Source organism: Helicoverpa zea, chromosome 31 (genome assembly GCF_022581195.2).
Source record: "Helicoverpa zea isolate HzStark_Cry1AcR chromosome 31, ilHelZeax1.1, whole genome shotgun sequence".
Classification (NCBI taxonomy): Eukaryota; Metazoa; Arthropoda; class Insecta; order Lepidoptera; family Noctuidae; genus Helicoverpa; species Helicoverpa zea.
In genome coordinates, this window is record NC_061482.1 from 2,268,486 (window position 1) to 2,283,514 (window position 15,029).

The 15,029-nt window shown below is 38.8% G+C and overlaps 1 protein-coding gene across 2 annotated transcripts; it reads left to right on the top strand.

Annotated features, from left to right (window-relative positions):
* The first annotated feature begins 1,632 nt into the window (after positions 1–1,632).
* On the top strand, positions 1,633–14,772 carry LOC124644837. Of its 2 annotated transcripts, XM_047184444.1 has the most exons (6): positions 1,637–1,819; positions 8,404–8,545; positions 12,669–12,849; positions 13,290–13,364; positions 13,538–13,645; positions 14,296–14,772. In XM_047184444.1, exons 1-6 carry the CDS (start codon positions 1,803–1,805, stop codon positions 14,394–14,396), a joined length of 624 nt encoding a protein of 207 aa, XP_047040400.1. In that variant the 5' UTR covers positions 1,637–1,802; the 3' UTR covers positions 14,397–14,772. The 2 variants fall into 2 exon arrangements, with proteins under 2 accessions (XP_047040401.1, XP_047040400.1); XM_047184445.1 differs by lacking the exon at positions 13,290–13,364 and having other exon boundaries at positions 1,633–1,819.
* Positions 14,773–15,029: the final 257 nt, after the last annotated feature.

Below are 15,029 nucleotides of genomic sequence, written 5' to 3' on the forward strand. Positions count from 1 at the left end.
ATTCAACTGTTGCAATATAAGTATTTTTATTCCCAAAAACCAGCCGAGGCAAAGCTTTTATGGCAGCAATAGCCTTGAATGCATACCTACAAATGTATACTTTACAACTCAAATGAACAAAGTCTAGACATTTAGATTTATACACGGAGAACAAAATAACTAGCGGAGGTGCAGTAACGGAAAATCTCCTAAGAAATGAGCGCGCCAAAATGCGTTTGTGCGGGGGACGAGGAACGTCACTGATTTCGCCCTTATACGCCTTCATTGGACCCTATCATTTTTTGTAATACCAAAAGTGGTTGACAAATGTCTCAAAGAATTCGAACACCTCGTTAATTCACTCGTAACTTAGGTCATACATACCCACCGTACGCATTTAACCTAGAAGGAGGCGCCTGACCTACCTGTATTGTGGCATATTGGCATCTCCGCTCATCTTTCCTTCCTCCGTGGGTTTATAAGATCTATAGTGCGTACGAGTTATAGACAAAATAAATGTACTCGTTTTCTTAAACAAGGGCATCGACATGTAGATATACAGCCAACGATTAAAATACGGAAGAGTTGGTTACCGAAATAAGTAATTGTCCAATCAATCCTTTTGAATGTTCTCAATGATTAAAAGTAGGCACTTTGTTGGACATTCATGGGCATCGGAAGGCAATGTCGATACGTTCAATATTTTCCGGCAAAAGTATGTTAAGAAGGGCAACGGCTGTCATATTTATTTAAAGTAGGTTACATGATTAAACAAGTTACTTAATTAAAAGAGTCGATTTTGTATTCTCTTCTATCAAAATAACTTCCTATTTAAAATATGTTAGGTACTTACCAAATAAAAAACTAATGGTTGTTTTACCGGCCTAAATTCCTAGAACTTGAAGCTATGTATTCATTTCTGAAATCCTTTATTCTTGATTTTCCTGAATTGTGATATGCGTTTATGTCTGTAACACCGCAGTAATCATTTCGAAATGTCTCCTAAAAACAAAATGTCCGCTTAAAAGAATAGTTGAAGATTCTCTCGGTTATGATATTACGAACTTATTACGAAATCGTTTTTATGTAGACACCCAAAAATTAAGAAAGTGATAGATAGTCAGTTACAGCGTCAGCATCCAATCAGATCTCGTCTATGTGTTATCTAATAAAATTCCGGAGAATCATCTCACCTGTGACCTCAATGAAAGTGGCGGCGCGGGCGTCACGCTCCTACATATTTATTACCTTATGGCTTATCACCCTCGAACATTGCAACACCTCAATTACAATACTCTTCTAAGCTTTTATTACCTTCATTACATAATCAGCGAAATCAGATCCTTAAACTTCATCTTACATAATTTGATGCCACCAAACTAATTATCAAATTCATGTGACCTATCTAAATGTAAAAGTTCACGATACTATTAGCAGGAAATCTAGTAAAAAGGTCAATAGCGACATTTTGTTGTTCGTAATGTTATAGCCTTTCTGAAGACCCGTTAGGATAGTTTCCAAAATTGTTTAGTAGGCATGTCACGAGACGTCACAACAGGATTTACAGAGTTTAAGAGCTGACAGTAGTTATTTAGACAATGTAGTTGCGCGCGCACCACTCGAATATAAATCAGGCTGGTGGTGGCGCGGGCGGCGGCGGGCGGCGCGGGCGCAGCCGCCGCTGACACTTGGAGTGTACCGGAGGTGTTCGTGTTTGAGCGCCAGATCAAGCGTGGCCTCCGTCGATTGTGGACCTGCACAAAGCCGTGCCGCGGAGAAAGGACCAACACTAGTGCCTCTTGCGACATCACAACCACACAAACATGAAGATCCTACCCCTGTGAGTAACCTTACACATATTATATTATTACTGAATCCTGCCCCGTCTCTTCGTTGTTCCCCTAAGATTTCTTGCTTATCAATTAAGCTAGTTGCAGCTGTGCGATTGCTTTTGCGATGTCCCATTATTTATATATTTAACATTTACTTGGTTACTAACTTAACATAAACTTTCGAGTGTTTTACATGGTAAAGTTTCTTGAAAACCATTTCTAATAATATCTAGTACTTATCAATTAACAATTTGAATAGGGATTTCGCACGGCGATATAATTTGAAAGGTAGGCTAAGTGAACGATTGTGTTACCAGCCCGTGTAATGATAGATGGTTATTGTCCAAGTGTCGAGTATTGCTATAACCTATGACGAAACATAAAAACGTAATCATAAATACAATATAAGCCTAGGAATGTTTACGGCGTATGTTGCCTTTCTAATATCATTCTCAATGGTCAAACGTAATAGCAACGCACCCTTGTACCCAGTGCAACTGACAGTTTGCGGACATTGTAATGAATGCCGCCCACTCGGTCACTCTGTAACATTACTACATTATATTTTAATAACGATTAACATCTAAATTGTATCTGTAGATTAGAGCAGGGCGTTCGTAACTAATATTTCATAATTTGGCTTATAAACCTTATTATAGAAGAGCGCGGACTGACCCGCCGTAACAAACTAATTAATTTTCAAATTAATTGAGCGAAACGAGAACCGGTTGTATGAATGAGTCAGTCCCATGTCGAAAGTTGGTCCCGCGACCTACGATCAGCTAGGCTCGAGTTATGTAGGATGCGGCAGATGCAGCCTCCTCGCATGGACCCGTGGCATTTACCGCTCGTCGCTGTCATTGTTATGTAAAACATCTCCGCAATCCTCTTCTATGCACATGTGTCAGCTACTCAAATGTATTAATACTCAAACGTGCCATTTGTGAAGCTTCGATATAACATTTTCTTGGAGGCTTTTCACCAACTGCTGCCCATCTTTGCGTTTTCCAACATTAGCAGATCGATGTGATGGGATGAACCATTTTGATCAACTACACTTTTACTGCAGTTCGGATTTCCAAAAGTTGAATTCGGTTCAACGAAATTCAAACTTTAAATAATATAGGCAGGCTGTAAAGTTAAAAAAAGATCATTAATACTGAAATATTTGCACAATATCAGTATTGGATAACCCAACGACTTAATAATATTCGTGTTGAAGTCCTTGATCGTATTTTGTCGGCCTTTGGAATGCTTAGAGTTCAAAATACATGCCAATTTACATAGAAATATATTCAGAAAATATCCAGCTCTGCATTAAATCGATGTAAAAAGGTTTACAAATCAGTCTGTCAGCACGTGAGTAGCGTATCAACTAAACGTTCCCACTTACCCAACTTAGAATATATTAGTATACCCATAGATTCTATAACATATTCCGTATATTTCAAAATAATTTGATGAGTAAGTTTAGCCGCGAATAAACCTTATATATTTTACATAACTTTCGTAACATCAAAAATAAAAATTTCGAAAAACTCGTTTACGAAAGGCGACAAGTGCCTTCCTTTTTAGAATTCATTGTTTCACAAACTTTCACATGTTTGCATTTAAAGTTACATGCAACATGTCCGATTATAAATTGAAAATCCTCCAAAAACTTAAAGCGGAAAATATTATGTTCGGATAATTAAAACAAGGTTTAAGAATTAGTGTTTCTACATTTTGCAACGTCGGTAGGTAACTATTGATAATGAATGCAACCACTTCCACTTGCTGGCCTCAATTAATATAGATTATAATGTATTAAAATTCTGTATCAGTTTGATGCAGTTTCTACCCTTCTGAATAATTTTGGAGGCTTTTAGTGTTTGGCAATCCATGTTCGCTAAGACAAAAACGCGCGTGGGCAGATGTGATGCACGATCATTGTGAGATGTTGCGCATCCTACATTCGGCACGTCCATAGACACACGAACTGTGGTCATAGACTATGTCTATAATAGGCATAAGTCATAATGTATAAAACAAAGGAGTGACTGCATGTAGATGCGCTCAAAAATACCTAGCACTTACTCAATGCCGGCATTACCTACTGCGCACATAAGACATTTGCCAATAAAACAAAGTTGCTCAACCAGACGATTGACATTTTGCCTATAAAACCGAGGACTTGTGAGCTTTAAGTGTTTCACAGTATCTTCCCCGGCCGCATCCAGTCTTGCATAATTAAAAACGGAATGTTGTTCCTAATTCAGTGTTCTCTGAAAGTAGTCGAACAGAAAGCTTTCGTAGCTTTCGGCATAACGTGAGCGTGTTGCAACAGGGGCCCGATTCTCCTAATTTTACTTAAGCAACATTCGATTGACGTTCGACTCGATTCGACTGAGATCCGATCCCGACTCGATTACGATTGAAGCGAATGTGGCATTCCGCTATTTTTCCTTTGAAATAAACGTTTTTATCCTTTTCTGTCATTAAATAATGAATCATTTTGTCTGCAAATGATTTACGATTGCAAAATGATTGTACAGCAAACTACCGTATAGACCAAAATTACCAAAATAGCAGACCAATCGCACACCAATCAAATGTCAATCGAATACGATTGGTCTTTTATTAGTAGCAGAATGTCCTATATGGTTAAAACTGCTATTGCGATCATATTGCGATTCGATTTCTATTCGATTTTGACATTATTAACTTAGGAGAATCGGGCCCCAGTTATGAAGCTGCGTCGCATTGTGAGAAGATTCGTGCCAAAGCTCTCATTGTTTCCCAATTTATCGCGCCCATGTTAGATCCGCATCAAATCTATTGTAATCGTTAGTTTTAATCCAATTATAATTTTTGAGTGTTATTGTTATTCTAGTTTTTGAAATTCGTGGGATAGTGGTGCAATAAGTTTTTTGGGTCACGAGAAGGTTAGAAACGAAATTCCTGTAAAAAGTGCGTAATGCCGTCATGGCTGGGTGGGTGCGCCCGCGGGGCAGACTGCTGCTGCCGCATTGCACCGCGAGGTCAGCCTACTTTTTACCACTTCTGGTATCTGGCCGACTGACCTTGACGTGATTTGAGGTTAAATTTACACATTCGGAGCGCCCACACACGTGCGACATAGTAAATTACATTGCCTAGTATAGAAAGCTGCACTTTTTCCGACGTGACTCGAACTGCAATGATATGATTTCTACTCACAAGACAAATGACAATAAAAGGCGAGGCGTCCTTTCACAAAATGCGCCGGCACGTCTTAGGCGCGGAATGAAATATTTGTGAAATAACTATAAAGTGATGATTGCTGAATCGCTGATGGGCTGCGTTCTCGGTATCGTGTCGGCGCATATCATCTGCCGGACAATGGCTGCCGCAGATCGTCAATTACATAAAACAGAGAAAGCAAAGGGAAGCTGTTGTCGGAAGCGGACACGGAATTGAAGCTTGGTGGACGTGAGGCGACCCTGCGCGGACCTGTTGTACAACAATCTATGTGCTAGAGCGACGCGTTGACCTCTGCGCGATGCGGCGCATGCATGGGGCTGCCGAGCGCTGCCAGCGCGCGCACGCCACCCGGAGGTGCTCCCGCGACATTCACCCAGCCTCGGCATGCCATACATCGTGTTTGACATTTAACGCCATTGAACTATGCATGTCATAAGCACCCGTTAGATACTCACAAAAACTAATTCTTTAACCTGTTGATCGACGAGTTGCCAAGCCTGAGTTAATGCGTAGCAACAAGACATGCGGCCTTTCGCAAGTAGGTACTCTGTCTCCGCCAATGCGTGTAACTGTTAAGTGATAATAGTTGAATAGGATGCTACAGTTGCCCCCTTGAACTTAAAATGGCGTGACCTTTCAGCTTGACCACTTTTTACTTGTTGAAATGTCATTTTCTATTACGTGATTCGCATACGTAACTCAATAGACAGGTATGTCCTATTAGGAGTTATGTAAAAATATGTTCACGACAATTATATCTCCGATTAGTTACATAGATCGAGTATATTTCTGATATAAAGATTATTATTTACATAATGTTAGACGTCTCGTAACGTGTTGGTCTCAATTGATCGCGCAAGGACAAATTCCCGGTGCATGACACTAATGACATTATGAATTCGTGGAATCATTCGTCTTTCTTAAATTAGTATTATAAATTGCAAATATCAAACAAGTACATTGAATAGGTAGGTATACGCGTCTATAATAGAAATCCCTGACATTTTGCGTCTAGTAAAATAACTATGCAGAAAAGTCTCGACACAGTCGAACTAGCTTTGTTTTTTATTCATATTATTAACTGGATTATAATTCACACTCGATTAAGTAATATGGATTTAAATAATGGCCAAGAATTATTATGATTTTTTACATATTAAGAGCCTAAGCATGCAGTGTGCTCAAGTATATGATGCATATGGGCATGTGGAGTATGTGGGTAATGCAGCAACCGATGGGCAATAACAATTAGAACAGCGTACAAACTGGTTATTTACCTATTTCATATTTGCAGTGATTGTATCGTGAATAAGTGACGGAATATTGAGCAGTTCAATAAATGTTAGCACACACCTACTAGCACAAAACTTGAAGCGATAGGTCTGACTAGAATTTTAGTAAATGATCACTTTGCGAACTAGATAACAACAAAGTCAGGGTTGTATTAATTTAGCCTGACAAGGCTGTCACTTGGAAGGGAATACTAGTAGCGAGAGGAGAATAAAATAAAATGTTATCAGTTTGTGAATTTTGAAAAGTGGGTTTCTGACGTTGCAGGGGGAATTCCGTGGATCTAGTGGATCAACTTTGAAAATTCTTTACCATATGAAGCCACGTTACTTGAGAGTGCCATAAATTATAGTTTTCTCAAATCATTGCTATGGTCATGATTGCTATATTTTAGGATCATTCTCATCACTCTAGCTAACTCATAGATTTCCAAAAGGGCCGGTTGAAAGCGGCCAGGGGCCCAATTCTCCTAATTTTACTTAAGCAACATACGATTCACGTTCGACTCGATTCGACTGAGATCCAATCCCGACTCGAAGCGTATGTGGCATTCCGCTATTTTTTCTTTGAAATAAACGTTTTTATCCTTTTCTGTCATTCAATAATGAATCATTTTGTCTGCTAATGATTTACGATTACAAAATGATTGTACAGCAAATTACCGTATAGACCAAAATCACCAAAATAGCAGACCAATCGCACACCAATCAAATGTCAATCGAATACGATTGGTCTTTTATTAGTAGCAGAATGCCCGATATGGTTAAAACTGCTATTACGATCATATTGCGATTCGATTTTAACATTATTAATTTAGGAGAATCGGGCCCCAGCATTCAACAGCTATCTAACATTTATCACATCATCCATCCACCTTCTTGGGGGCCAGACTTTAGGACAAAAACATAACTCCTCAATATAGTGTGTCTGGTACTTTAAATCAAAAGCTAGAAGCCTCCAATTCAAACCAATATTAATATGCAGGCAGGCATTCATCAAAGGTCCCGATATTGTTGTACCGATTGCACCAAAACGTCCACGAATGCAGCCGATGCATGTCTCAGATATTTCGACACGAAACGATACTTAGGACCAATACCTATCGATTTACATAACGACAACAATCAGAACATGATTTTTGACAGGGAAAATCGAGGGAACTCGGAAAATCTATTGATTCATTAGAACGTAAAAAGAGAATAAGTGAAAATGGTATGGCTTTTATACGTCTTGTTATTTAACAAGGTAATATTATAGGTATGTTCATGGGCTTTTTAACATACATATATAAAAAATCGTACTAAAACGAGGTCATTATTGATAGGTACCGCCTCAAATATTTGCCTACATGATACGCGAATAAAGTGTAGACTCATGTGTAATATTAATATGTAACAAACGGGTTTGTTACACAAATGTGTTACTGTTACGATCCTGCTTCGTTATACCATAACACCCTATAGAAAAAATGTGTTCTATCAACGTGAATGTTGAAATATGAATACTTAAAGTATGGGCGGTATTAGTAATACAGTGACATAGAATTTGCCTCGACTGTAGTAGAAACGCGCTAGATAGAATATCTAGGTTCTAGGTATAATGTAAAACATTTTTGTGGTTGTTGCCTAAGAATAGTATCTTAGTTAGATGAAAGTTCTGTTAGGGCAATTGCTTGCATTATGATATGATGCAGATCTAGGTAGGATATAACCTGTATTGACAACGAGTAGGTGCGTAGGTGTGTCTTTTATTATGTATAACATTACAAACTGTGGTATGCTTTAATTTTCTCTCGGGAACGCAACCTAATTTAGAATCTATTTCTCAAAGCCACAAATTACAATCCAAGTACTCTATCACCATGTGTTCTATTTAGTAAAGATATCGTTAATTGTATATTGGTAATTGATTAAATTGTTAAGATCTTATACATAATTATCACCTATGTTTGAAAAAAATACTGGACTGGAGGCCGACCCCTAACATAGTTGGGAAAAGAGCTCGGAGGATGAGATTTGAAAAATAGAATACCTAGAATTACTTTAATATAAATTATAAATAATCGATGTTTATGTTCCAGGTTTATACTGGTAGCGTGCGTGGTGTGCTCAGTCCTCGGTCAGGACGAGGAGCGGCCGGCGGCGCCATCGCGGGGCCTGCTCAAACGAGGCTCCCTGGCCAAGGGCAAGCCTACCACCACCACCACCACACCTGCTCCTCAGGTACGAACCTATACACCTCGGGATTGTTGAAGAGTTACCGCGGCCCTGGTACATACACGCCAATACATGGACCGCTTGAAGCAGTCGTGTATGTGTGTCCTAGAACTCTGCAGTTCAATGTGCAGTCTCAGCGTGAAGCTTTCGCCACTGACTGCTTCAAGCGGTCCGTGTATTGCCGGCCACAAAGGCCTAAAGAAGGAACATGATGGATTTTAGCCAGAAAGAGTCTGACACTCCCTCAAGCTGCTAGAACACAGCGAGTGGAGTCATTAGACGATTTTCCATTTAAAAAACGGTATATACCTACGACACATCTACCTAGCTGTTGATTTGAGTGTTGGAGATTGCAATTAGTAAGGCTGTTATTAAAACATCTTTAGCAGTCGTTATGGGTAGCCAGAAGCCAGAAAGTCTGACAACCAGCCTTACGAAAGGGTACTGGGTTGAGGAGGTCAGGTAGGCAGTCGCTCCATGTAAAACATTAGTACCTACTCAGCTGCATCCGGTTAGACTGGAAGCCGACTCCAACACAGTTGGGAAAGGGCTCGGGAGATCATAAAATTAATTAACACACTAAGCAATGATTTTGGTAGTACCTACTCATTCTATGCTTGCAAAGATTCCTCGTCCAAATATTGACATTTAAACACTCCGGATGCAGTTAGAAAAAAATGTATGTATGTCTGTCAGACATAATTCTAAGAAGCCTTCTACTGTTGGTTAGGTAGTTAGATATTCTAGTCATAACGTGTCTGTGACCTAGTCGACGCGGAAGCGCCATTTCCCTACTTTAGCAACAAATAAAAATAATTGTGCACAACTAACCGTAGATGTTTGTTAAAACAGACTTAATGCACAAAATTAGCGATTACAAAATTTTCTATTTTGGCTAAAATGTTATTTGATTACTTGCCGGGCATGGTCCGCCGGCTTGCGGTTACACAAGAGCCGCAACTCACACATGCACAGATATAAAGTAACAATATTGCACACATGCACACATGCCACCTACATGTGTATTGAAAGAAATTGCCATATTATCCCGCGACGATTTAAGCTCTTAGAAAGTCCACTTAGTGTCGTTTCGCAACGAATCTCAGTCAATGCAGATTGTTTGGCCAAGAGTGAGCGTTAATTGTGTAAATATGTGTGCATCTGTGTTGTACGTAGGAGTCACGGCGTGGCACGCCTCTCGCCGCAAAAGGTGGAAGTTCATGCGATTTCACGCTAAATTGAAACTAACAATACTAAATTATATATTGGAAAGCGTTCCTTTTTGTGTTGTGAAGTATCTCTTACTTAGAGATAAATGCGTGAATAGATATTTATTGGGTGTCTCAACTTTATTTATCTAAAAATATTATAATTAAATGCGACAGTTTTCACGCCAAAACTTCGAAATCGATTTCAGCGAAATTTGGTCAATAGATAGTCTAGATCCAGAGAAAAGACTACAAACATTTAGAGAATATGGCAACGTGGTCATATTAGCGGCCAGTACATAAGTACTAGATATTCCATACAGAAACAAAAATAATGTATTTTGGCAAATATTGTAAACATACATAACATTTACATAAAATGCAGTAAAGCTTTGACTGCAAGCTGCAAAGTGGCCTTTGTTTGAACTCGATCGCCTTGACCTGTCTTTGAGTCATCAAAAACTTCGATCACAATAATAAAACGTTGGTTTTTGCCGATCGAAATAAACGAGGAAAATATTGCATTTACTCAGGTATTAGGTATTTCTGTTCAAATAAAAAAGGTCCAATTTACAACATAAATATAAAAAGAAAAATGAGATTTGTAATAAATTATGATGTGTTTTATGGAATCGTGTATACGTACGTAAAAGTTAATAAAAAACTTTTTTACAAAAAAATTAAACCGACTTCCCAAAACACTAAAAAGCAAAAAAAAAACTAATTTTAGGTGCATCGGCCTAGAAGTCGGTGTCTAATGGATGTTACTAAGTTAATTTTGCCACCGACTTCTAGGCCGATGCACCTAAAATTAGTTTTTTTTTTTTGCTTTTTAGTGTTTTGGGAAGTCGGTTTGATTTTTTTGTAAAAAAGTTTTTTATTTAAAGCTTTTCAGTGATACGAATAATTGTCACTATCCATATAAGTGGGAAGTTCTCATCAATACAAAGAATATAAGTCCAAATACGAGGTATTTTACATATTCAGTTGTCGAGTTCCCTCGACTTTCTCTGGTCTCCATCATCAGGTCAGCTCCAAACCTTCACTGTTGCAAAGGTTTTGTCAATACAAATAATTTAAGCCCAAACACGAGGTAGTTTACGTATTCAGTTGTCGAGTTCCCTCGGCCCTCTCTGTCTGTCTGTGGTCTCCATCATCAGGTCAGCTCCAAATCTTCACTGTTGAATAGTGCTTTTAGGCGTACACCTGAGTGTCAAGTTTTTACCCTTTGTATGCCTACAACTTTCGAAGGTTGCCCTCGATTTCTCAGGGTTTCCATAATCAGATCCTGACCTGATGACTATGGGACCAACTGGCAGCTATTCCAAGTCGAACAAAAAGAATCACGTAAATCGGTTTATAAACCTCGGAGTAATCGATGTACATACATAGAAAAAAAAAACATACCGGCCGAATTGAGAACCTCCTCCTTTTTGGGAAGTCGGTTAAAAAGTTTATTGTCAAAGTATTAAAAATATGATTACCAGAATCCTTGTGTCAAAAATCTGCATTGTTAACAATCAAAAACCTTGAACACGTCTGTCTGATTGTGTGATTAGCTGTCCGTTCGACATGCATCTACAAAAGCTCTGGCATGTAGGTACCGTATAAGTTATCAAGATGTTACATCACAATAGAAGGTCTATTCTATAATGCAAACACACAAACAAATTAAAAAGGTAAATCTTTCCAAAGAACCCCTTTTTAATGCTTAAAACCATGTGCTTTTCAAAAATTCTGATTGTGATATTCTCCCTTTAAAAAAATTCAGCAGAGTCTTAGGAAGACCCTAATCAAAAATGAAAGCCGTAGGTATATTAATATCAGCGATGCAGCAATGTTTCGTAAAAGATGTCGCGGGTCCATGTAGTTCAAGGCAAGTGGGGCGAGCGTCCGATGATCGGGTCACCTTCGTGTATGACCTTTACAAGACCTCCCTTTCCTCTTAGGAATTTCTACCTGCAAGTTTTGGCACAACCCAAACTGGTTCGCCCAAGGAAATGTGTGACGTATGACCGACGTGAATTTAACGAAAAACAAGATTATTATTTAATTAATTTAGTAATTAATATTTTTATGGAGCCCGGTTCTGCCTAACTGTTAATGAATAATGTAAACTGCCAGTAACAGGACTTGGGCACCAAAGGTCAGAAATACGCGTGATATATTTTAATAGAGTAGGTTAATAAAAAGGTGAACTTCATTCGTGTGGCTGACTTGAAGCTTAATTTTATGCAACCTAAAAACTGAATCAAAAAAATCCATGACATTATTAGGATTTAGTTATATCAAACAGGATAAACTACTTTATTTGGTTTTGTTTATCAAACTTTTATAATTACCTAAACGTTTCAAAATATGCCTTTTGTAGACTGGCAATTCAATTCGTGTGCTTTTATCTACCCAACTCATAAAAGGTTGTACTATTCTCAGAAAGTTTATATCACTGCACCAGTTTAACCAAAGCTATTGACAAATCAGCGTTCATTAAATTCTTAAACGATCGTTCACCCTTAAATATTTAAATGCTTCCGTTTGTTGGAAGGTCGATTTCCAATTACAGATTCCAGTAATTATTTAAAAAACATTTAAGTTTATTAAGTTCAGTTTAAGAATACTCGCACACTGGAAACTTTTAGTCGGCCGATTGTTGGCTTGGGCTCATAAATCAGTATGAAGATGAATCATGTATTTTTATTACAAAGATCAGGTACCTAATATGTCCGTTAGCAGACCGACTAAAAACTGCAGTGTGCGCCCAGGTTTAGTTTCTCCAAGTCTTCTTCTTCTTCCTGCTCTGTTCCCAATTTTATTTGGGGTCGTTGCAATATGTGCTCCGCTTCCATTCTTCCCCTGTCATACTGGCACTCACTCATTTTCTTAGTTTCTCCAAGTCTGAGTCCATTTTCCGTATATTACAGGAGGAAGCAGAATACGAGGATGATGGTGACTATCCGGCTGAGGAACAACAGGAGGCTTCCACCGAGGCTCCATCATCCACCACGGAAGGCAAGAAGCTGGTCGGCAGCGGCGTCAGACCCTTCCGAAGCAACACTGAACTCCTCGAGATCCTCAAGAGGAAGAGGGCTCAAGCTGCCGAAGGTGGGTTACGAAGATACATGTTCAGCTAAATTTTGAAAGGACTTCAATTGGTATTTGGCTAGGTCCAAAATAAAATACCTTATCAAATTCATTTGGCTAAGAATCTTAAAATAATGACACTTTCATTTATCGTTTTGATGGAAAAAAAATATTAAGTTTTATCGTTGTTTTAATGAAAATAAGTATACAGCTTAATCTGATTTGTGACGTCACATTCCATTCAAATTGCATGGAAAGCGTTTTTGACTGTTCACTAAAAGTAGTAATGCAATCTTTTGATGTTTTAAAACTATTATTCAATACATAAGGTAAGTTTAAAAAGAAAACTATCACCTCCTTGACTGGCATTGCATTAGCAGGCTAAATGACATCAGGATGATCCAGGATTGTTCAGTAATCCAAAAAATGAGTGGGAAATTAACAACGTTTTGTATTTGCAGCCAAATTGAACGCCCCCTCGACAACGACATCGTCGCCAGCACAGGATTCTCTTGATCCCACCAAAATTACGTACAGTTAGTAGTCATATAATAACATCGACACAAAACATTTCTTCGTTTACACTATTGGCACTCTCATCATTGGTTTCGGTGTGCACGTATCATGTTAATACGTCATTTTCATACTGTATTGTGGAAACTAATCAGTTTGTGGATGAAGGTCAAATATGAGCTTTTTTTTTGTATAGACAACAAGAGCAAAAAGCGTTTCAACAATGCCCCGGTGACCAGGGAGGTTGCGAATGAAGAGGCGCCCGCGCCGGCACCTAAACCAAGCAGAGGACGATTTGGCCGACGTAAGTACCTAAAAATATCATAATCTTCTCAGAGGATAAAGGTATTTTCTCAAAGCATGATAATAAGCAATGATTGCCAGCTAACTGACCTTGAATTTATTATTATGCCTTCCCTTCGTCCGCGATCTGGTGAATGTAACGGCACTCAATTATAAGTTTCTTTTATTTCCGCAGTTAACTCAATGACGCCCATAGTTTTAAATTACCATAATCAAAATCTCTAAGAAGTTCCCTTAAGTTATAAACCTCTGCCTACTCCTAGAGTCCAAAACGCAATCGGTTGCAAATCGATCCAAAAGGGTTAGTTGTCACAGCTACGTGACAGGCAGGCCTGACCTTTCATTTATATATAATAATACTACCTTCTGCCAGTGGTTCCACCAGCATCCCGTGGGAAATAGCCTATAGCCTTCCTCGATAAATGGGCTATCTAACACTGAAAGAATATTTCAAATCGGACGAGTAGGTAAGTAGTTCCTGAGATCCGTTCAAAAAAACAAACTCTTCAGCTTTATAATATTACAGTGTAGATTCCGTAGGGTCTCTGTTAGTAAGTATCTTCATATAAAATCTTGTGTTTTTGTGATTCCATTTAAATAATGTCGACATTCATACACGTGTTAAGTGATTTCTTTTGTTTGTGCAAACAGCAGCCACAAGATCGGTCCAGGAGTCGGAGGACGAGCCTCAGGTGGACTCGGCCGCGCCCCCCGCGCGCTCCGGTAGGACATTCAGGCGAGGAGGCAACTAAACCCTCCACGAAACACCCTCACACCATCCCCTCTCATCTCTTCCTATAAAATATCATCCGGGATATATACACAGTTACTCCGTCCAGGGCATAACCTAGAAAATATTTTTGCATACGATGCGGCAGCTCACCCTGTGATATTGTGGAAGTAAATTGGACTTAAATGACTTAACACTAAGTTGACAATGACTTGTCACAATCGCTCGGCCATTTCATCGCTGGTAGTCTATTGTCTAGGTTATGGGCTGAGGCCTTATGCTACAAAAAACCATTTTCGTTTCAATTCATCACGTAAGATGGATTAGAATACATTTTTTATACTTGTGTAAATTATAAGTGTAAGTAATTTTTAAATAAAATAATTTTAAATTTTAAATTGATGTTTTATTCGTATATGGTACCTACTATAGGTAATGATATTGAAGTCATGGTGGCCTAGTGGGTAAACCTGTCAAGTATGAGTGTGTGTCAGGCAAATTATAATGCAACTTTTCTAAGGCTGTATGTGACCGTGTTTCGGAGGGCACGTTAAACTGTAGGTCCCGGCGGTCATACCAAGGGGAATCGGGTTGCCCGGGAAAGTGGGCTGAGGAGGTCAGAATGGCAGTCGCTTCTTGTAAAGCACTGATACTC